A 22,458-nucleotide genomic window follows, 5' to 3' on the forward strand; every position below is an offset into this window, starting at 1 on the left:
TGCAAGGCACAGGGAAAAGAACAAAACTTCTTCAGAAACAAACTGAATCAGTACCCAAGTACTATATTTTTAAGGATACAAGTCCATAAGGCAATAAGTAGTGGGACAAGAGCATGGAAAACTAAAGAAAATAATTCAGACAGGTGAAAATAGCCACAGTACAGAATGGAGATTCAGTCATTCCTAACAAACCTTCCGGCTGAATTAGAAAATCTGTCCAGGCAGTGTTACACAGTGGAGTTGGCTGGGTGGTGCAAACGTCACCATCAGATTTAAGGTTCTGGAGGGTAAGAAAGAGAACAGTTCTTATATAGATCACCACGATCAGGGTATGATTAACTGAAAGTATGACCAATTGCAAGGGTTACAGATGCAAAGCACCAGATAGGAGGGTTGAATCATGCACTGTGGAGAGAACACGGGTGAAAGTCATAACCCAGAACTACTTTCCAGACATGATGGACGGAGCAGGGGCAGGGAAAAGCACAATGGTTACCTCATTAACCAGTGAGGACGCCACATGGTGGCCTGAAACACTGCAGAGAAAGCTCCTCATCTACCCCAGAGAAACGTGAAATAGGAAGCCTGCTCCCGGGGCATTGGAAAAAAATCCCTATAAAGAGCAGCAGTTTCAATGTAATGAACACTCAGCATGACCATGCTCACTCACACAAGAACTCTCTTGTTGACTAAGGAGAGGTTTGGGGCATAAAAATTCCAAGCTCAGAGGCTGTGGACAGTCAGATGAGAGTTTTGCTGCTGGACTGTACTGAGCAGGGATCAACCACAGGTGTCCTTCCCCCCAAAAAGTGTCAAAGGGGGGTGTGCGAGTGGAGCACACCTTGTCCCTTAAAAGCAGACAATAAATGCCAAAGTAGAGACTTAAGACTGATTCATGGAAAATGAGGGAGTGGCCAGCAGCCAGCAGGGGGTCAATGACACATCAGAGCATCATAGAGACATCAGCTTTGTGAACTCACTGACCCAACAAACCTTCAAGAATATTACTATAGTTGTCCAAGTTGTATTACTGTCATAATTTTTCACTTACAGTTTTTGAATCTGAAATTTTCTCTGCAAATAAGCACACTTCTTTTCTTCCTAACCTAGTTAGAAATGTGACCTCAAATTAAATCCTTTACAAGATTGCCATTGATTGAGTTCATTGATTTTTAGAATAAGTTAACATAATCCAGTTCCAAAATGTACTAGTGTAAAGGTAGATTCAATGTTTCAAGTTTTAGCTTTCCTTTTTTAAAAAAAAAAATCTATTCTCAGAGAATTTTGTTGCTAACATTTCAGCTCTTCTCATCAGTTACCTTGTTCAGATTCAGTCCACAAGCAGTTGTCATTGCTAACTTGTCTTTTTTCTCTATTTGAACCATCTTAAGAAGCAAGCTCAAAATATATATCTAGATTTTTTTCTACTCAGCAACATTAAGCAGCTTATTTAGATTCAAAAACCCCTGCTAACACTTGCTTTTTGATCTCCTCCATCAGTCATATTCAAAGGGAAATGCTTCCTTTCCAGCAGCCCAACTAATTTTTCAAGTTCCAGGAGACGTGCAATTGATATCTGGATACCTAATGAGTCCTGCGCCGCTCTTCCTCCCCTTTTATGGTTGCGTCTCCTTTTCATACTCTCATTCCAGATGACTTGATGCAAACTGTCAGTGTTTTGCATCTTTTGCAAAGTCAAGAACAAGGTGACAAAGGCAGCAGCCTGCATGCGTGATAGCGTCCTCCTCTGTTAGGACATTTTCCAGTGGACTCGAGAAAGTCTCCCCTCTTCTCCTCCAGGCCATCCTAATCCCTCACTAAACTGTTTACAATTCAACATAGGTACTGAAATAGAACTTAAAAATCAGATGTGTATGTGTGTATGGGTTTGAATATGGCATTTCAATAACTTCACTCTCCTAGCCGAAGGCAGTGTCTTTTACTGATATCACCTCACTTAAAATTTTGTTTCAAAGTAAAATTCATCCTGCTATTTCAAACACTGATGACCTGATGTAGCTATAATTAGAAAAGCTGTGCTTGCTGCTTACCAAACACAAGATGTCTCCCAAGTCCCAAATCTGTGCAGCTGCTCCTCCCTGGCAAGATGTCCCTGTATCCTCCATTAACCCAGCTCCTCCTACTGGCTGAGTTGGCTCAGTTTTCTTACATTATATTATGCTTTAATACTTTGGCTTCTCTTCTTATTACATTCATGTTATGAAAGTTATGTACACTTACTACTAAAACCTCAGAAAACATAGACCAGAGAAGTAATGTAAAGAATCTAAGGGATGATTGGAATATTTGATGAACATTTAAATCTTGTCAAACAGGACCTATTGCCAATTATCTTTCCCAAAATACAACCCCTCACTTTGAACACACTTATCCCCTTTGTCCTTGCTACAGTCTGAAGATGTTTTGGAAGTCCCTTTTCATGTTTTTATAAAGTATGATTAAAAAAATACAGTATCATCAAAATTACCACAGAAGGAAGGGCAGGCTTGTAAAAATATTGCAGCGCATTTTCATGCACTTTGCTCATCAGACCTGGTGCTGTGTGACTTCTCATCTGCTACTGTGTAACTTTTTTCTCCAAAGTCAAAATGACCACAAGAGGTAAGTGTTTTTAATCAGTTTAGGACATCAAGGTAACCATATATTTCATATATTTATTTGCTGTTTCCCCTTCTTCATCTGAGAAGTGTCTATTCATTTTAGATGCCCATATTTGGATTGAGTCTTTAAATTTGGGAGTGGGTGTGTGAATTTTTTTTTTTTTTAGTTCTTTATATATTCTAGATATTAGTTTTTTTTTTTTTTATATTTTTTTTTTTTTTTTTTTTTTTTTTTTTTTTGAGACAGGGTCTCACTGTGTAGTTCAGGCTGACACTTAACTCACTGTGAAGCCCAGGCTGGCCTTGAACTCAAAGCAATTCTCCTGCCTCAGCCTCCTGAGTGCTGGGATTACAGGTGTGCACTATCATGCCCAGTGGCCTAATAGTTTTGTTGGAAGAACGCCTGGCAAAAATTTTTTCCCACAGTGTGGGTTGTCTCTTTACATTGTTGTTGATTTCTTTTGGTGTGAAAAAGCTTTTTAATAAAATGAGATCCCACTCATTTAATAAAATGAATTCTCTGTGATATTTCCTGTGATCAGGATTTTTGTCCATAAAGTCTTTGCCTACACCTATGTCTTCAAGAGTTGTACCTAGCCTACCTTATAGTAGATTTACTGTTTCTGTTTTAATATTTAGATCATTAATCCTCTTTGATTTTAGTTTAGTTCATGGTGAAAGATATGGGTCTAGTTTTAGTCTTTGGCATGTGGAAAGCCTATTTTCCAGCATCATTTATTAATGAGGCTGTCTTTCTTCCAATGAAGGTGTTTGGCTTCTTTGTCAAATATATAGTGGTTGAGTATGTTTGGAATTGTTTCTGCATATTATAATCTGTTCCATTGACCCTCAGGTAGTTTGTTGGTTTTGTTTGCCACTGCCATGCCATTTTTATCATAGTAGCTTTGTAGTATAATTTCAGGCCAAGGATTTTTATGCCTCCTGCCTTGCCTTTGTTGCCCAGAATTGCTTTTGCTATTATAGGTTTCTTCTGGCTCCAAATGAATTTTAAGATTGTTTTCTGTAATTATGTGATATGTTGATGCTGTTTTGATCATTGATTTCATTAAACCTGTATAATAATTTTGGAAATATGGCCATTTTCATATATTTTGTGGGCATATAGTTAAATAACAAAACAGAAATTTGTGTACAGTAAATATCCTCTCAATATAACTATTTTACTTTCAGGGGAGAAAATTTAAATGGGTTTATGGAAAAGATAGAGAAACAAAGAAGAGAAAGTGATTAGAAGGAAAGCTGGAAGATGAAGGAAGATTCTGAAAGTTTTGGGAACTAGTGAAGAAGACAGGAAGAAAAGTCAGAAGGCAGAAATAGAAATGAGAATGTAAAAAAATCTAAAAACAATGTTCTCACTCATATAAAAACAAGAACAGCTAGGCATGGTAGTGCATGCCTGTAATCCCTGCACTCAGCGAGGCTGAGGCAGGAGGATCAGTGTGAGTTTGAGACCAGCCTGGGCTACACAGTGAGTTCCAGGTCAGTCTAAATTACATAGTGAGACCCTGTCTCAAAAACAAACAAACAAGAACAATCAAAAAAGAGAAAGACATTTAAAAAACAAAACAAAACAAAAAAGCAAAGGAAGAAAAGCAGGAAAAAAAATGTCTACTTCTGGGTGTGTCTCTGCTGTCATGGCGCAGTGGACAGAGCCCTGATCTCAGTATTGATTAATCCTAGCAAGCCAGCAGTAGATTATGTTAGTGACTGATAATCCCAACAAACTGGACCTTTAGTTCCACTGAAGTTCAGACGGCTTCTGGTTCCTGGTTATAAGGCTGGGACCTGAAAGTTTTAGCTGGTAACATTCCAATTGCTTCCTGCCAGCTTCATCTTGGCTCCCTGACCTCCTGCCAGCTTGAACTCAGTTGCATCTCATCTGACACTTGGAGCCACTAGATGGAGCCAACCAACAGCTGCTCTGACTTCCACTGCCCACTTTCCAAAATGGCTACTAGCCAATCGCCCTCTTCTGGGGGACATATGAACCAGAATAACTCACCAGCCACTGCAGTCTGCAGCATCCACTGCTCTGTTCCATTAGTGTTCCATGGAGGCCTCTGGGGTTGCCAGTAATTCCAGCTGCCCCTCCCAGCCACCAGCTGGGGTGCAAGGAGAAAGTGCTAGTTACCACCTCCCTCTTCTGCCTTGTGGTCCCTCTCTTCATTCTCGCGGTGGGCGTTAATTCTCACTTCAGATCCTTGCTGGGTCCTGGGAACCCACTTCTCTCCTTCTCTTCCTCACACTGCTATATTCCAGCATCTGGATTCCAAATACGAGAGAGACTGTTCCTCTGCTGCTCACCATCTGTCACCTTCCCAGAAGTCCTGTTTCCATAATTTGATCACTATGAATAATGTTGCCATGAATAACTGGGTACCAATTTTTGTGTGGACAGCTGTTTATTTATGTATACTCACCATCACTGCACTATTATTTGGGCTTCTACTGGGGACTAGACTACAGAGAGAAGTAAAATTTGTATCTACTAATGCAAACTGTTTATAGAATAATGCTATAGAAAAAATTTTCAGGTTTTAGTTATACATGCTATTCTTATTCCTAGTCTGAAGTTCTTTCATAGATTCATTCCTTCCTTCATTTTACTTTTGACATTTCAGAGCAATAAAAGACATGAATAAAACCTTCAGAATGGTATTTAAATAGACCAAATGAACATTTCAAGGAAATATAAGATGGGTTACACCCTAAGGAAGTGTGCTCACGAATGTCACCTAGTATAATATTATACAAATATTTAAGAACATTATATTAATACGATAGTAGTAAATATCTCACAATGACAGTTTAATGATAGATTACTGTCACATTAAAAAAACCCATAAAAAACAAAGTTAACATTAACCGTCACTTCAATGGAAATTCTTAAATGTGGACTAGTAATGATTTAGCAAATTAAAAAGTCAAACTACAAGGGCCAGGGATTTAGCTCAGTGGTTCTGCTGCCTGCCTCACAAGCACAAGGACCTGAGTTCGATCCCCAGTACCAAAAAAAAAAAATTCAAGCTACCTTATGGTTGAATAAGTTCGTACATTGCTTTAACAGAACAAAGATATTCTAAATCTTCAACTGACCTAATATCTATATCTATACATGTTAATAATTCATATAATTTTTGCATTAATAGTCCATTTTGTACTTGACAAATATTTCATGCACACCAAGTATGTAGAAATAAATTAATCTGCCTTATGGAATGCATTTTCCATACTTTGCCGTAAGTAATATTATTAAAAAAAGGACCGGGGATGTAGCTCAGTGACACTGAGCCTTCCTTGCAAGTGCAAGGTCCTGCCTGAGTTTGATCCCTGGTACCAAGTGTGGGGGCTAAGGAGATTAATTATTTCAAACTTGGCATATTGCAAAACTATCCACATCAAGGAAAAATACGTAGGACTGCTAATAGCTGTGGACTTTAGTTATAACCAATGTTATACATTTCATTTTGTAGTCTACACACTTCTAGTCATATATTCTTTATATTCCTTAAAAATTTTTGCAACTTATCCCCCCTCTCCTGTAAGCCACTCCTCTTCAAAACCATGAGAAATTCCTATCAGGTAAAATACCGATTTGGTGATTACACCCTCATGTATAATCTGGATTTCTTCTACTATCATTCAACAATTACATATCAAGTATTACTACGTCAGATACTGCCCCCTACATTAGTAGAGACACAAAGAAAACTAAGAGGTAATTAAATTAACAAATATAATTTGCTCATCGGATTGGCAAACTTTACAAGATGGGTAGCATCAGATGTTGGTAGGATACAGGAAAAAGGACATGTTCTGAAGTGTGAAAGTATAAATTAGCATAGCCTTTTGAAGTGTAGATTGGCAGTAACTATCAAAATTTTAACTGCTTATTTTTATGAGAAATTCCATTTCATTAACTCTCTCCTACAGAAATATTCATACTATGCACAAAGATGTACAAGAATGATCACTGACGTATTATTTATAATTGAAAAAATTTGGAAAGTATCTGTGTTCCTGCAGTAAGTTTAAAAAGTTTTGCTACATGTTTTAGAATAGTCATCTTTCAAAATGTAGTAAATTATAAGTAATGAAATTTATAAATCTGAGTTATTATGCAAAAACAATGTGTTTAATACAAGACCTATGTAGACACAACTCTGCATATAAATGCATTCAAGGGGAAATCAGAAAGGGATACAACAAAACTGCAGGCCATTAATCCCCACATAGGGTTGAGAAGGTGGGGTGGGGAGGGAGACAGGTTTTTTTTTGTATTGTTGATGATTGAATTGGAGAGATTCAGTGTGGAATTATCTCAGTCTCCAGCAAGGACAGCTTTTTTTTTTTTATCTGTGTATCCTTGTTAGCTCAGTCCTGAAAAACTTAAAAAATGGACCATTACTCATTTCAATGACTGAAATTCTGCTTATGCAGCACTTTTTTTTGGAATGGTTCTCACAGTTATACTCTTTCCTTTGTTCCAATCTACTTAACATTCTATACAGCTCTAAATTTCAAATCCTCAAGAAAGGTAAGGATTTTATTTAAACTGTGGTCAAGACTTTATATGTCTTTGTCAGCAGTTTGTGTTAAAGATTCACTGGGCCCATAGTGAAACTCAAATGTGTAACTTAGGGGCTCACCAAGATCTGAGAACTACAGTTCAACCTCTTTCAAATACTTTGGAACAAGTTCATTGTTCTTAGTCACAGGAGAACATTCATTCTTTCAGTCAAAACCCAGTCATTCCTGTCCTGGCATTGTCTAAAGCTTTCTCAACAGAAAGTCCCTTAAACATTTTCTTCAGCTTTCGGCTCAACTACTTCTTTGAGCTCTTCTTTTTCTGCCTTTGCATTGGGAAGAGATGAGGGGAATGACACAGGAAAGCCAGAGAAGGCCCAGCAGAGATGGCAGAACCCGAGGCCAGGGGAAATATCTGCAGGTTGTCACAGGCTGCCGCGTGGCAGGAGGGTGAAGCCTTCACAGTTCTCTTCCATGTATCTCCCTGGCTCTTGTAAGGTAGAAAGGCAACTTTTTTTTTTCTTAAAACCAATTACTGAAGTACAATTTACACATCCGTATAAAAAGCCCACCCATTGTTAGGCAAACAATTCCACGAATTTTAAAGTAGAGTTGTTCAACCATTACCACAATAGTTTGAATTTCTACCACTGCATACAGTCCTACCAACATCCTTTCCAGTCTGTTCTTCCTACTTTCAGCCCTGGGAATCTCTAACCTACTTTCTGCCTCATACTGTCTACCTTTTTGAATATAAATACCCCCCATTCTCATGTATGTGGGAAAGGTAATTGGATCATGGGGTGTTATACCTATCTGTGGACTGAGGATGTGCACGTTCTCATTCTCGAGTAACAGGAACTGCAGCATTTTCCACTGCATTTATTGTTTAAAAACCCATCAAACTTTCAATTGTGTTTAAAGGGTAATTATAAGGGCTATAAGCTTTCTAGAAGGAAGACCGGTATGGAGTAAAGAAGGATGGACAGTACTGTGGTTTTGCTGGGCATATTGGCTGGGCTGATGAGCCTTCATCAGAGAAAAGCAACTCATCACTTTGTTTCCATTGCTTTAAGCAATAAGGACTGCAGCAGAATCAAACTGTAAACAAGGAACCTTCCCTATTCTGAGGTCTGTGGGACCTAGCAGCATTTGCTTGGGAGGAATTAAAAACTTGGGAGACTCTTGATTTCACATTCTTCTCATGGCTGTTTTTCTTAAGGTTGCATGGAATGCAACGTGTACTTGTGATCAATGTTCTTCACTTTTAGTGTTTGCCTTTAACAGAATTTCATATTAATGCCAAAAATAATTTATCTGGCCTTTGCTACGAGAAACATACTATTACAGTATCTATGCAAATTCTGGAGTTTATAAAGATTAGTAAGATTCTACAATTTTACTTACAAAGCGTTAAAATAAGGCCAACAAATTATGGTCTGAAAGTCAGACTGACCAAGCCCACTTCTTGATACCAGGGATCAAACTCCGGCCCTTGCACTTGTGAGGCAGAGGCAGGTGCCAGAACTGCCACTGAGCCATATCCCCGGCCCCACTTCTTTACTGTCTGTTGTTATTTGCATTTTAACAGCACAGATGAGTTGTTCCCTAGAGGAAGTGCTTCCCAGAGCAGAAGACATTTACTTTGGCCCTTTGCAGAAAGTCTTCTAACGCCTAGAATGGGAGATACTAATACTGTATTAACAAAAATATCCAACTTTATTATATGGTAATGAGAAAGCTACAAATAATTTCAGGAGTTCAGAAGATAGAAAGGTTAATTTTTTTAACAGGGCCATTTAGAAAAAAATTTTGGAGGATGTAGCAACAGAAAACAGCAGAACTGACTATGTAAAACTTCTGGGACACAAAAAATGACAATATATATGTTAACAAAAGAAAAAAGATTGTAGAGGATAGACCTTGCTGATTAGTTTAGGTATAAACTCTCTTGAGATAGTTAACAAAGGTCTTTCCATCTGTACCATGTAACTGAGTGTATATTTTATACATATCATATGACATATGCCTTAGGATCTTAATTATAAGCCAGTAACCTTAAATAGATGGACTCAGACACAAGAATTTTGTGACAAATGAACATCATAAGTAATAGAGCTCTCAGAAACTGCTATAATTTAAACTCCATCTTTCCTGACATTTGGAATTTAATATTTATTCAGCACTAAAGAATATTTTTTCCTATGGCTTTACTAATCTGTAAAAATTGCTGTATTGCTCATATCATTTGTGCAATATTCCTTTTCTCCTAGGTAACATAAGGTAAAAAAGCCAAGACTAATCATTAGGCTTCTAGTCTTAAAAGACAAAAATTATTTTGCTTATGATAGGATATATTACATTAATAGGGTTAGGTGAGGTATTGCAAAAATGCTGAAAACTCAGTTTGCATCCAAAAAGAATTGATCGGAGAAAGTTTATTTTTTCTTACATGACTATGTAAAAATATCTTATGCTTGCTCAGTAGTAAGATCTGTGTCCGTAACACCTTTTCGCCAGATATTCAGACTACTCCATTTTCATCTTCTACTTTACACATTTAAGTGAGGAGAGCTGTGAAGCATAGTTTAAAACACACACACAAAATTAATAAGAGAAAATGCGTCTTTCTGAAATACAAATAATTTTGGCCTACACACCCCTAACTGGCCTCCTCTGCACCTCTGTGTGTGGGCAGCTGCACAGCTCCCTCTGTGCTGCAGCTGCTCCTCATGGTCCCTTCCGGGGCCGCCCCAGCCTCTGCAGAGCCGCCCCTCACTGCCTACAGGATTGGAGCACAGAGCACAGGGCACAGGGGCCCCACATGACGACACCCACACCCCTGCAGTTCGTAAACAATCCTTCAACTATAAGAGAATGAGATATAATGTGTAAAACTGTAAGTACATTTTAAATAAGTAAATTACATAAAACTTATGCATGAAGTGGCGGAGGAATAAAACTAACTTTTGAGGTGAGAAACTTATCCAAATTCATGTAACTAGTATCTTACTATAAAGATGTGTAGAAAAAAATGACATTTTAAACTCAGAAATAAAATGTTTTACTATTTCAACACAAGATTCCTCCACAATTCTCATAATATGTACATAATCCTGGAATAAACTTATCACTTCTGTTATTAACAATGTATACATTAAAAAACAAATATATACAAATTTTAAAGCAAATCTCCTAGGACCACATTTAAGTAATGACATCTCAGGAACTGGCATTCAGGCACTGTGTAACATTTGGGAAGTTTTCTCTTCCTTGTTACACTGAAGTCTTCATTAGACACTGCTTGCTTCTAATGTTTTCTTATTGATCCAAACAGCTTGACAGGCGAAACCCAGGTTCATTTTCTCCAGTACTACAAAAATAAAACACACACAAAAGAAAAATAATTCATATTACTATTCTTGAAGAAAACAGCAGTCTATAGTTTCTAAAAGACTTCTACTAAAATGAAAAGTGAATTGTGATTAACCTTAATGTACAAGATTCCCAAGGACTGGTTTAAAAATCAGTTTATGTGAAAAAAAAAATATTTGGGGAAGAGCTGTTTGCTGACAGTAAGCTCAAAAAAAAAAAGGGGGGGAGGGAGGAAGGACGGAAGGGCAGGTGGAACGTAAAAAAGGGAAAGGGAGCGGGGGAGGGGCTGACATCCTGCATTAGGAGGCACAATTTCTACCAACTTCTGTGGTAACTAGACGATAAATACTGTGAGCAGTATGCTTAGTTCCTGGTGCCATATTTTTACAGAGGCTCTGAAAATCTGTCCTTGATTCCAGCATGTGACTACTTAATTCCACAAATTTTCTAGAAATAAAAACAAAGTAAATAAAACCAAAAGCACTAAAAAAAGTTCAGCAAACAGTTGTTTTGGGCCCAACATGATAAGCCAACACGAAGGTTATCAAACAGAAGTAACAGAAACTAACATTTTTTTTATCTGGGTGAATAAACATGCAGTCATCCACAAAGCATGTGCCCATTTGTTGTTTCTATGAATTTCATCTCATGATTCCTCTCAGAGAAAAGGGAAAAGCTTTGATGACAAATGTGTCTATAAAGTTTGTTCACGTAGAACAATCAGCCGAGACGCTGATTTTAATGTGATATAATTTAAAGTGGCAATTTTAGAAAGAATATGGCAAGATGTTTCTAATGCAAGTATATACATATATATAACTTGCAATTTCAGAAATAATTTACGTATTTTCATTAAAGGTAATATCAGAGAAAATACATTTCTTAAGAAATGATCTGCCGGGTGTGGTTAATACATGTCTGTTACCCCAGCACTCCAGGAAGCTGAGGCAGAAGGATTGCAAGTTTGAGTCCATCCTGGCCAACAAAGTGACTCAGGGAGACTGTGTCTCAAAACAAAATTTGAAAAAGGTATGGGGATGTAGCTTAGTGCAAAAGCCCTAGGTTCAATCCCCAGTACTGCGGGGTCGGGGTAGCGGTGGAACCAAACAAAACAATCCTTGGCACTCATGAAATCACATATATTCATTTGCTGTCTACTATATGCCAGGAATTTTTTTCCCCCCTGGAACCAGGGACTGAACTAAGCACCTTGCGCTTCCCAGACAGGCGCTGGCGCTACTGAGCTAAATTTCCAGCCCTATAAGAGGAATCTGTTCAGATTCTATGGAAGATCTCAAAGAGGCCTCAAGTGAAACACTGAGGACAAATCAGTATACACAGAGCACTGAGAGCCTGGGAAACTGGGTAGGCAACTCACTCCAAGCAAAGAGCAAGGGTTTACTGGAGGCAGGGGGTGTGATGACAGGGATCAGGTATGAGGAACTGCGGTCAGGAAGTGGTAGATCATAAACGCTACAGAGAAGGCTGTTTTTGAAGGCAATCAGGAGAAAGGGTGAAAATGCAAACAAAAGCCAAACTGTGAAAGGATCCATACTGACACGCTAATGTGCTATTAGTATAAATATCCTGGATGCAATTTAGAAGTAAGATGTGTGCATATATGTCTGTGTGTGAGAGAAAAATGCTGCCTCTGAACAGAAGGTCTCACATTTATTTCTTAAATACCTCAAGATATCTGTGCCTAGGGAAAAATTAATAATACTAAGTAGCAGGGTCAGTCCCGAAACATTCAACTCCTTATATTTTTGAAGTGTTTTTATAAAAAGGTTTCACGCAGAGGGGCAAAAGAATTTGTATAAAACTGACTCTATTAAAAGCAGCCAATAAAGCAAACAGGGGCCATGCCAAAGAATACAATAAAGGGTTAGAAAACCTTTCTTAGAGAAGAAAAAAAGCAAATGTGCAAGAATGAAAAACAGTAAGGCATTTTAGCTACAAAATAACCAAGTGTCCCACTGACTACCGCTACCACAATAATGAACTAATCGGAGGACCTTAACGTTTGTCATGGGGCGAATGTGTGCACAAGTAATGCAGCAGTGCTGACTGCAGTGCAACAAGACGACAACTTCCGTGGGGCAGTGAAACTTAAGGCTGGTTTTGGCCAATGTGCAAGATAAATGCTACCTTGTATTTACTGTATTTATTTCAGACTATTCCCAGTGACTCCTTTATATAATATCCTATTTTCTTGGCTGTTTGAGTAGGTCATTTTTTCTTTTGAGATCAGATGAAAGATTAAGGAAAAAGATAAAAGATCATTTGTTAGATTTACAAGCAAATTTTTAAAAACTGACTATTCATAACAAAATCCATTCGGTCTAATGAGTTAAAGTTTAGCTCTGGAATCAAGAGAAACATCATTTCTCCCAGAAGCCTTGGTTTAGGTTTGAATCTAGGCTCTGCCACAGATAAGCCTGTTTTCTCATCTGTACAAACAGGACTTGTATGAACCTACTTTAAAAATATGTGAAATAAATAAGGTGATACAGAGAATGTACTCTATATAATTCCTGGCACAAACAAATATTCAACAGGCTGTAGTCATTTTTGCTATTTTCTTAGTTGTTATCATTGGTGCTGTTATTTCTCCCAATATAATCCAAATAAATTAGGAAGTGACATAAAATGATACAAAATAGTTTTGAATGACATAATGGTGATGCATTACTTCTTTAAGCCATGAGTAGGGGAATCATTTGGCTTTTTGGAAAAATTACTACATTTAAAAAAAACTGGTTTTAGGGAAGAATTTTTATATTGTTACAGAATTCAATGGTTTTTGTTCTGTTCAATGAATTATTTTACACTGCTATTCTTCATTCCTAATGATTAAATAGGGCCCGTATAATAGAAACCCAGAAATGAGGTTCTCCTCTTCTTTTGAGGTCATTTTGCATTTAGCAGGAAGGGTGGAACACAATTTTCCAAGTAGATATTAGATGCTATACAAAGAGTCACAAATTCAAAGAGACAAGATAAGGGGAACCAGAGAGTTTGCATATTAGGTGTGTGAGTAACAACTTTGACTTAGCACAGCCTATCTAACAATATTGGAGGCTATATGGCTTTCAATCTTATGTGAAATACGTGTAAGGCGCTCAGTGGAATTAGGTTTTAGTGGTCAATTACAGACACAGAGAAGTTTCAAAAAACATAAATGCAGAACATGAAATATATGAGTCACCAAAAGGGAAAAAATAGAAAGCTAATATTGTAAAAATAAAACACAAACAGAAAGATCTATACTTATACTTAACACATGAATATTAGTAATGCTTTAAATCTGTAGTGGTTTTGTTTTGCATTTACACAATCATGTATCTGCATCATACTAAAGAGCAAATGCCACTTAATATTTGCAGGAGGAAATAATAAGTTCATGAAATGGGGTTTTAGACTTTTTTTTTTTTTTTTTTTTTTTTTTTTTTTTTTTTTTTTTTTTTTTTTTTGCTACCGAGGATCAAACTCAGAACCTTGTGCTTGTGAGGTAGGCAGCGGCACCACTGAGTTAAATCCCCTGCCCTAGACATTTTTATTATAAAGGCCACTTATGTATTTGCTAAAAGAGGGTATATGTTCTAAGTAGAAAATGACAGTATATTTCCTACTTAGCTGTTCACTTACTGTCAGGAACCAAAATAATACTACATATTGAGACATAAGGATTTTAAATAAAAATTTTGAAGAAAGAAGAAAAGAAAAATCCTTGTGCATGATAATTTTCCTTTTCCACAGTGGGTATTAGCTGATATATGGCCTTTAAAAAGAGCCAGTTTCATTAATGTATCATGCAAAACCAAATATCAAATGAGGTTCACAAATAAATGATATGGTGTATTTAGGAGTGAAAAAACTAGTGTCAGGAAGTATAACTAACATTTATTATTAATTACATTTGCCATTATTGAAAATGTTTAAAAACAAAATGAAATTCCCCTGACCCATGAAATAGTGACTTTCAAAAATCTGAAACACAATATAAGAGTTATTATCAGTAAAAGTACCTATTTAGAAAGGTCGTTATTCTGACATGCACTTAAACCTATATACATAGTTCTCCAATTTATTATAGAACAGAGGCTCTTCAGGGAGAAACTCGACCAGGATGAATTACATCATTTTCTCATTTTCCTCCTTTCATTATTTTTGCTTTGTTTTGAACACCCAAACCCCAGTATATACAGCTGAGTTCTCTTATCCCAAGGTCACGTGGTCTTTAAGGATACGTGACTAATGTTCATGTGCCCATCCACCGGGACCTACACCTTTCCTCCTGGAATATGACAGGTCTTAATTAAGGATTCTTGTAAATGGTCAGCAATGATTCTAGTACCTTGAATTGGAAATTAGGTAAGCTTTCTGAATTCAATGTGCTCTTACTGTTTTGTCATCAGTCAGCAGAAAAATGTATCTCTGATCTAGTAATCTACAGTGATTCAATTAAGTAATTTAATATGTAACATGATGAATGAAAACCACACCTCACTCTCCACACTTACAATCAGTGAAAAGAGATACAGATGGGAAATAACAGAAACAGAGGGGAGACACATGGCTGTATGTTTTAGTGTAGGTAATACAAACTATGAGACCTTTACATCTCCTAAGCAGACAAAACTAGAAAGCCCCTTAAATATCATTTTTGCAGAGAAAAGAATGCTAAGGATGTAATTTCAAAGACAATGACCCAAATAAAAGTGGCTTTTGGTGGAAAATGTATACCACTAATGTGCAGGTGTTGCTAGGCAACTAATATAGCAGTGTTTCATCTCCACCCTTGCTAAGGAACTGCATGATGGAAGAAAATAGCCTTTTTAGCATTCTGAAGAATAACTGCATCTGACAATCCTTATTCTTCTCTTACAATATAGTTTCTTTTATGCTGAAATATCTGTAACTTTTGTTAACATGTATCAATCTACCTCATTGTTAGTAACTTGGATCTATAATTCATAATGATTAATTAGAATACACTGTAAAATACATTCCAGTTAGTCAATACTGCATCACTGTAATAAACATTATGACCAATAACAATCAGTTCTTGGTCAACAGAACTTGAGTGTCCACGTACCTTAGCACGGATTCTTAGAATATACATATATATAATACACATATTTAATATACATATATATGTAGAGAGAATCAAATAAGTAAATTAAAAAGCAAAATAAAAGATAACAGGAAACATGGAGGTAGAACTTTTGCAAATGGGAAGAGAACAAAAGAGACGGAGGGAGAGAAAAGGGGAGAAAGATGTAAAAAGAGTTTAGACATGTTATGTATATCACCTCAAAGATGTCGAAACTGAGGCCCAGATAATGGCAAACAAAGGTCCCTCTCTATTACTATTATCCCCAAAATAGTGGCATGGTCTCCTTTTAAATCAGGCTCTTTCTATCCTCTTCCCCCCACCCCTAGTACTGGGGACTGAACCCAGCACCTTCACACCAAGATACATCACCAGCTATTTTTATTTTCTATTTTGAGACAGGATCTCTCTAAGTTGCTAAACTACCCAAACTGAGCTCAATCTTGCAAATTCTCCTGTCTCAGCTTCCCAGAGTGCTAGGATTATAGGAATGCTCCACTAGGCCCAGCTACCCTCTGTATTCAATTTAGAGAAGAAAATTACTTCTTACCTACTTAGACCTGCTAACAAAGTAAGTATTTATGCAAATTAACATCAAAACTAGACCGTTAAAATAAAGCATGCCACTGGCTCATTTAACACAATCTTCAGGCTCAAACTAATCTCCAAAGAGCCATCCTTAATCCCTTTCCTTTGTGTACACAGCCCTCTCCTGCCATCCACAGGTAGAATGCTTCTTCTCCGCGTGAATGTGGGGAGTCCTGGTGACCTATGCTAACAGGCCTGCCACTTCTGCATTCATATGCTTTTGGGGAAGCGGTTGCCGTGCTGTGCAGCAGCAACTCAGGTCAGACTGCTCAAAGGTGAGAGAAGTAGGGCTGCCCATGCGGAGGGCACCATGTTGGCAACGTGTGGCCAAACCCCTGCTGGACCTTCCAGAAAAACTGCCACCAGCTGAACAGCCGAGTGCCCAAGACCAGCTGTGCGGTGCTTCTTCTTGTTTCTGTTGACCTCAGTGGCCATGTTCAGCTGGTGGCCTAAGAAATAATAATGCTTCATTATTTCTATTTCTTTTTCTTTTTCTTAAGAAAGTGGGCCGGACATTTAGCTCAGTGGAACTGCGCCTGCCTTGCAAGTGCAAGGTCCTGAGTTTGATCCCTGGTACCAGTAAAAAGAAAAGGAAAAGGAAAAATGAAGCATTATTGTTTCTTAGGCTCACAAGTTTGAGGTAGTTACACAGCTACTAATAACGAATATGAGGCATCAGGCAACAACACTCATTTCCTGTGTAAAGTTTTAGCTGTTATTTATTGCAACTGACCAGGAAATAAAGGAGAAAAACTAGGATCTGTAAGTGCAGAATAATGAAAATCAAAAAGAAGAAAAATGCCCGCTATTGTAGGTAGACACAGAGCAAGATAAATATAAATAAATAACTGTAAAGGGCAAATTCCCTGACATAGAAAGAAAAGAAGTTGCTGACCTCAAGTACATTGTAAATAGTTTAGTTTAAACGAAAAAGACAGTGTATATACTGAGATGGTAATTAACTGGGTCATGCTGGGTGTGTGCAGAGAAAATTTTACCAACATATAACATAGCAGTGAGCAGAATAATGGGAATTAAGAGAAGCTAAGAGAACCTTCTCTCCCCTTCCCTTCTCTCCCACTTTCTTTTTCCCTCCTTCCCTCCCTTCTTTCCTTCCTTCCTTTCCCAGGGCCTTCACAATGAGCTACATCCCCAGCTCCTTAGATATAGATATCTATATATATCTATATATAGATATATATAGATATCTATATCTATATATTTAGAGACAGTGTCTCACTAAGTCACTACATTGTCCTGGCTGTGGGGGGAAATGGTAATTTTCCTTCCTCAGCCTCCCAGAGTGCTGGGATTACAAATGCGAATCACCATACATGGCTCAAGAGAAGTTGTTTCAAAAATACTACATGTGAGAGTCAAAAGATTTGGGTTCACATTGTGGTTCTGTCCCTTGTTAGTCACATGATGCTGAGTAAGTCATTGTACCTTTCTGAGGACCCGCTCCCCTAAATCTAAAATATTCTGGTACATAATACATAGACCTGTATCTACCATTAGTTAACAAAACTGATTGACTTGAACACATCAAATGCCTACTGGGTCATAGCTTACATTCGATGAGTGGTTGTGACTTATGACCCATGAAGAGGAGATGACCCTTGAAGGGGTCAGCACTTACAATAAACATGTAATTCAGATGATGTTCAGAAAAAATAAACTTTGCTTTTTTCAAGCCAAAAAAGGCTTGTAAATAAAGTATTAGAGGAAAGAACTCCTTTATGTTCATATTTTTAAACATATACTACTATGTGACAAAAATTTTAGTAATCAAGAAATTTTGCACTTCAGGAGTTATAAAGACAACCCAAATATCTATAACAGAAAGTATTAGTGGAATTCTTATTAACACATTCCAGCCAGCATGAATCACCTGTGAGACATGCATGTCTATCCCACTGGGTGGTTTGTAACACTGGTGGTACAAGTGGATCTAATCACTTTAATTGGTCTTTTTACTAATAAAAGTAACAATCAAGCCTATAAATGGACTGAATTTAGTTAGTTGCTTCAATTTGAATAATTGCTGTCCAAATGTAAACACTCATACTGTTCATATCAATTAAAAAGTATAATAAACAAATTTATTTCATTCATTTGTATTTGTGAAATTCTTTATACATAAAGGCAGCTGATTTGTGCAGTGTGCAAAATATCATAACATGTTTGGCTGTTTTGGCGCGGCCACAGCGGCACCTGTTTTCTCAGATAGTCATGCATGTCTGACCAGTGGTTCATACAGCAGGACGACTGCATTCGAATCTGGACACCCCCCACCAGGCCCCCCAACAGTGAGACATACAAATTACAGCCCTGACGTGAACGTGTTAAAGGTATACAGTCATAGAAGAGTCATAGAAGGATGGATCTTAGTGGTATTAAGAATAGCGTTCTGGGTTTCTGCATGCAGATCATAGAAAGTGTATTATTAAGACAATGAAATGAAAAAATAGGAGAAGAGGAAAAAATGGAAACAAAGTCTTTGTAAATAGGGAAGGGTGGAGGTGTGAAGGGAGGGCAGGGGAATGGGGAAAAAATAAGACCGCGATGCATCATGTAATGGTACAAGATCCCAATGATGAATGTCACTGTACTATATACCTAAAAGGTACCAATAAACTCAATGAGGAAAAAAAAAAAGACAATGGGCATTCTGCGCTAAAAGCATGGCAGCAATAAAGAGGTCACTGAGATCAAAGAGAACAAAATATTCAGAGAAAGAGATCACTGGTGAACAGCTTGGAAAATGCCTTAGAACACAGCATGCTAGAAAACCTTGTTTGCTGGAGACTGGACATCACTATTAGGTCATAGGGAAACACTGAACACATTTAGATTTTCAAAAAGCAAGGTTAAGTTTTTGTAAAACTATACTTCATCATAATATTTACAATAAAGAACACTCAGAAACAGACTTAAACAGAGGGAAGGAATTGTCATAAAATTTAATTATCCAAGGTAACGCTGAGTCAAGAAAAACTAATCAGAAAATGACAAAAAGGTATAAAGAAATGATTAAAGGAACTGACAAGACTCAGTGACTAAGGGAGAGTCACAAGGGACAGGCTATGAGTTTAGGTGATTAGGAAAATAATTTAGTGAATGTATAAATTTAGGGAGGAGTTCACAAGGAAGGCAGCCCAATTCTTCTGTTTCTTAACCCTTTTCATAGTTATCCTCATTATGAAATTCTTAAATAGAACATTTACATTTGAGGATCGTCCTCATGGGCAGGTGTGAAAGGTCTTCCCTTACATAATTATAGCTATTTCTAACAGTAAGTATGGATAAGCTTTTTAGCATGTTGTATAAATTTGTATTCCTTAGTTTCTAAAGTTCCTTTTCTACTACTACGGCATTTAACAAAACTCAGTAAGGATTTAAGTTACTTGCCAAGGCCTCAGCTAAACCTGAAATCATTCCAAGGAGTCATCCTCATCACTCACTATGAGGGACAAAAATGCCTAGGTGAGTTCTCCACAACTTAGTTGTGGTTGAGCAAAGTGGATGTTTTAGGGCTGATAACACCTGGGACTGTAATTCAGAAAGCTGCTCCAAGGTGAAAGGTGTGGTTCTCTGAAGTCTCTGGAGCAGTAGGAGGAGACACCAAGATGAACGCACTGACCTCAGAGCACTTACCTGGGCAAACTTGTGAATCTGTTCCACCACTGCGGCAAACAGAGCGTTGACGCTTTCATCAATCAGACTCTGCATGTAATGCACTGCCTCTTCATCTGACAAGTCCAGACGAAATTTATCCTGAACCTACAAGGTAACTGTCTGTTAGTTTTTCTAATGAAGAATAACAGGGACATATTTTGAAGAGACAGAACCAAATTGATACAGATATTAAAATGAGTTATATCTATGTTAAACAAATAATTTATACTTATAGAAGGAATTTTAAATACCATTCTTCTGAAACAAAGTTTACTGCTTTCAAAAACAGAAAAAGTTTTTGTTGGGCATGGTGATGCATGTCTGTAATCTGAGCACTAGGGAGGCTGAGGCAGGAGGATCGCTGCAAGTTCGAGGACAGCCTGGGCCACATAGTGAGTTCAAGGCCAGCCTGAACCACAGTGAAAGACCCTGTCTCAAAAAACAAAAACAAAACAAAACACAGAGAAAATTCTTTTAACCCAAAGATAATGCTTTACATTTTTAAGAGCTCAGATATAGAAATACTATGTGATTCAAACTGTAATGTATTTACTAATAATTCCCTTTACTTTATCTTTGTTGTTTACTTTGAAATGGATGTAACAAGATGAGATTATGTTAATGTTCTCCCCACCTTCTCTGCCTTAGTTCATAGGAACTGTCAATCAGTAGCAAAAAACAAAACAAAACAAAACAAAAAACTAAACCAGATCTTCCAAAACATCTCCTTTACTGTAACAGTGCCCTATACCTCTGAAAAGGAAAGCTCAATGGTATAATTTCCAGAGATAAGGAAATTTTTTTTTTTTAGAGTTCACATTTATAGATGGTTTGTATTAGTGATCTTTTTATTTCCAAGGAGCAATTTACTAAGTAGGAATTGGAGTAAAATAAAATTCAAGAGAAGTTTTCTTTACAAATACACACCCTTAACATCCCAATTTGCATGTCATATTAAATTTTGTCTTTCACAGCATTTCCAATCTACAGTCTTAGGTATTGTAGGCTGTTCCCCCCAAAAAATCCCACAACACATTTTTACATAACTATACTGCCTCATAAGAAACATTGATTTGGAAAAGAATAAGAACCAAGAATGATTATATAAAGGTACAAATTTCCAACAACGAATGTCATCATATTGTATACCTTAAATGTACCAATAAAATTAATTAAAAAAAATGATTTCATTTACACCTAATCTTTACTCTGAGTTCAAACTACATTTAAAAGACTAATTTAACATTTATTAATAACAGAAGACCTGTTTAAAATGTTTTAGTCTAGCATCTCTGAAATAGTAGCTTTCCTTATAAGAAAAGCAGATGTTCACCATTCAACTGTTATTAAAAAAATTAGAATTAGAAAATGCTTTTACTGTATTAATTTAATCGCAAAAGTAGTTACAACAAAGGAACAAATCCTATTCATCAGTTAAAGGAAAAGTTTTAATCTAAATATTATTTTCATTTATTATTTGAGCTGCAATAGAATAAAAAAATCCCTTACCTGAATAAAAACCAGAATTTAGAATACTGATTTTAAAAAACTGAACTCATATCTAACTACTGCTAAAAGAATCAATACTAAAAATTGTTTAAAATAAGATGCACTATTATATAAAGGGAAAATAAAAAGCATGTATTGCTAAAACTCCATGAGAGTAGTCAGGTTTGTATATTTACGAATCTTATAGGCAACAAAGGTAATTTATTACGGTACATAAAATAGGTCTTTAGCTAACTTGTAGCTGCCAGTGATATAATTTAGTTGTTTTAAAGTGTAGTAAGAAATCAATTTAGAGGAACAGATCCATTTAATTCTGCACACAAAATAGTATTACCTTAAATTACTTTGAACAAACTTGTTGCTGCAGTTTAAAAGGTTTCTTCTCAATTACAGAATTAAAGGAAAGCATAAATGAAAAAGCAATGCTTCATGGTCAGAAAAAGCCAAGCAGATCTGAAACTCCTTGAAGACCAGGCTGCTTTCAATGCAGGGTGCCAAGTAGCAAATTAGATTTGCTACAGAATATTTGTGCTTATTATGTCGGTTTCCAATTTTCTTCAAAGAGTAGCACAATCTACAGAGATTTACTAAGTCTCATTTCTCTACCATAGACTTATAAAATATCTCACTTGAATTTTATCAGAAAGACCTCAGACTTTAGCAAGGATCTTACTGACCACCTCAACAAAACTGGCTCAAATCACTGCCATCTCAAACTTAACCCCCTCCCAACACTGATCATTACCTATTTACTTTATCTTCTTTTTAGTCTGTTTTTCTTACTAGAACATAAGTTCCATTAGGGCAGGGAAATTTTGTTCTACTTATTTTCATAATACAAAGACTTAGTACATGAAATAGAGTAAACAGTCAAAAATACTGTTGAGTGAGTGAATATAAAAAATATTCAGGGACAGATATGCTCAAACTATAGAAGAATATTGCCCTTAGAATATAATGCAGATGAGTGTAATTTAATACTAATTGTAACACTTTCATTCAATAATAGGATGTAAAGTAAAC

At 36.8% G+C, this 22,458-nt stretch overlaps 1 protein-coding gene across 3 annotated transcripts in view; it reads right to left on the minus strand.

Annotated features, from left to right (window-relative positions):
- Positions 1-8,656: 8,656 nt before the first annotated feature.
- The window catches only part of Pik3c3 (phosphatidylinositol 3-kinase catalytic subunit type 3), a 119,284-nt gene continuing 105,482 nt past the window's right edge, over positions 8,657-22,458 (minus strand). The window contains exons 23-24 of one of the 3 annotated variants that reach the window (XM_010638015.3): positions 19,906-20,031; positions 8,657-10,542 (exon numbers count right to left, since the gene is read on the minus strand). In XM_010638015.3, the coding sequence (XP_010636317.1) occupies positions 10,528-10,542; positions 19,906-20,031 (141 nt within the window). In that variant the 3' untranslated portion in view covers positions 8,657-10,527. The remainder of the gene's footprint in view (positions 10,543-19,905; positions 20,032-22,458) is intronic. The other 2 variants (XM_033757366.1, XM_010638014.3) reach the window with 2 other exon arrangements.

This window comes from Fukomys damarensis, unplaced genomic scaffold, assembly GCF_012274545.1.
Source record: "Fukomys damarensis isolate Sample0158 unplaced genomic scaffold, DMR_v1.0_HiC HiC_scaffold_30, whole genome shotgun sequence".
Lineage (NCBI taxonomy): Eukaryota > Metazoa > Chordata > Mammalia > Rodentia > Bathyergidae > Fukomys > Fukomys damarensis.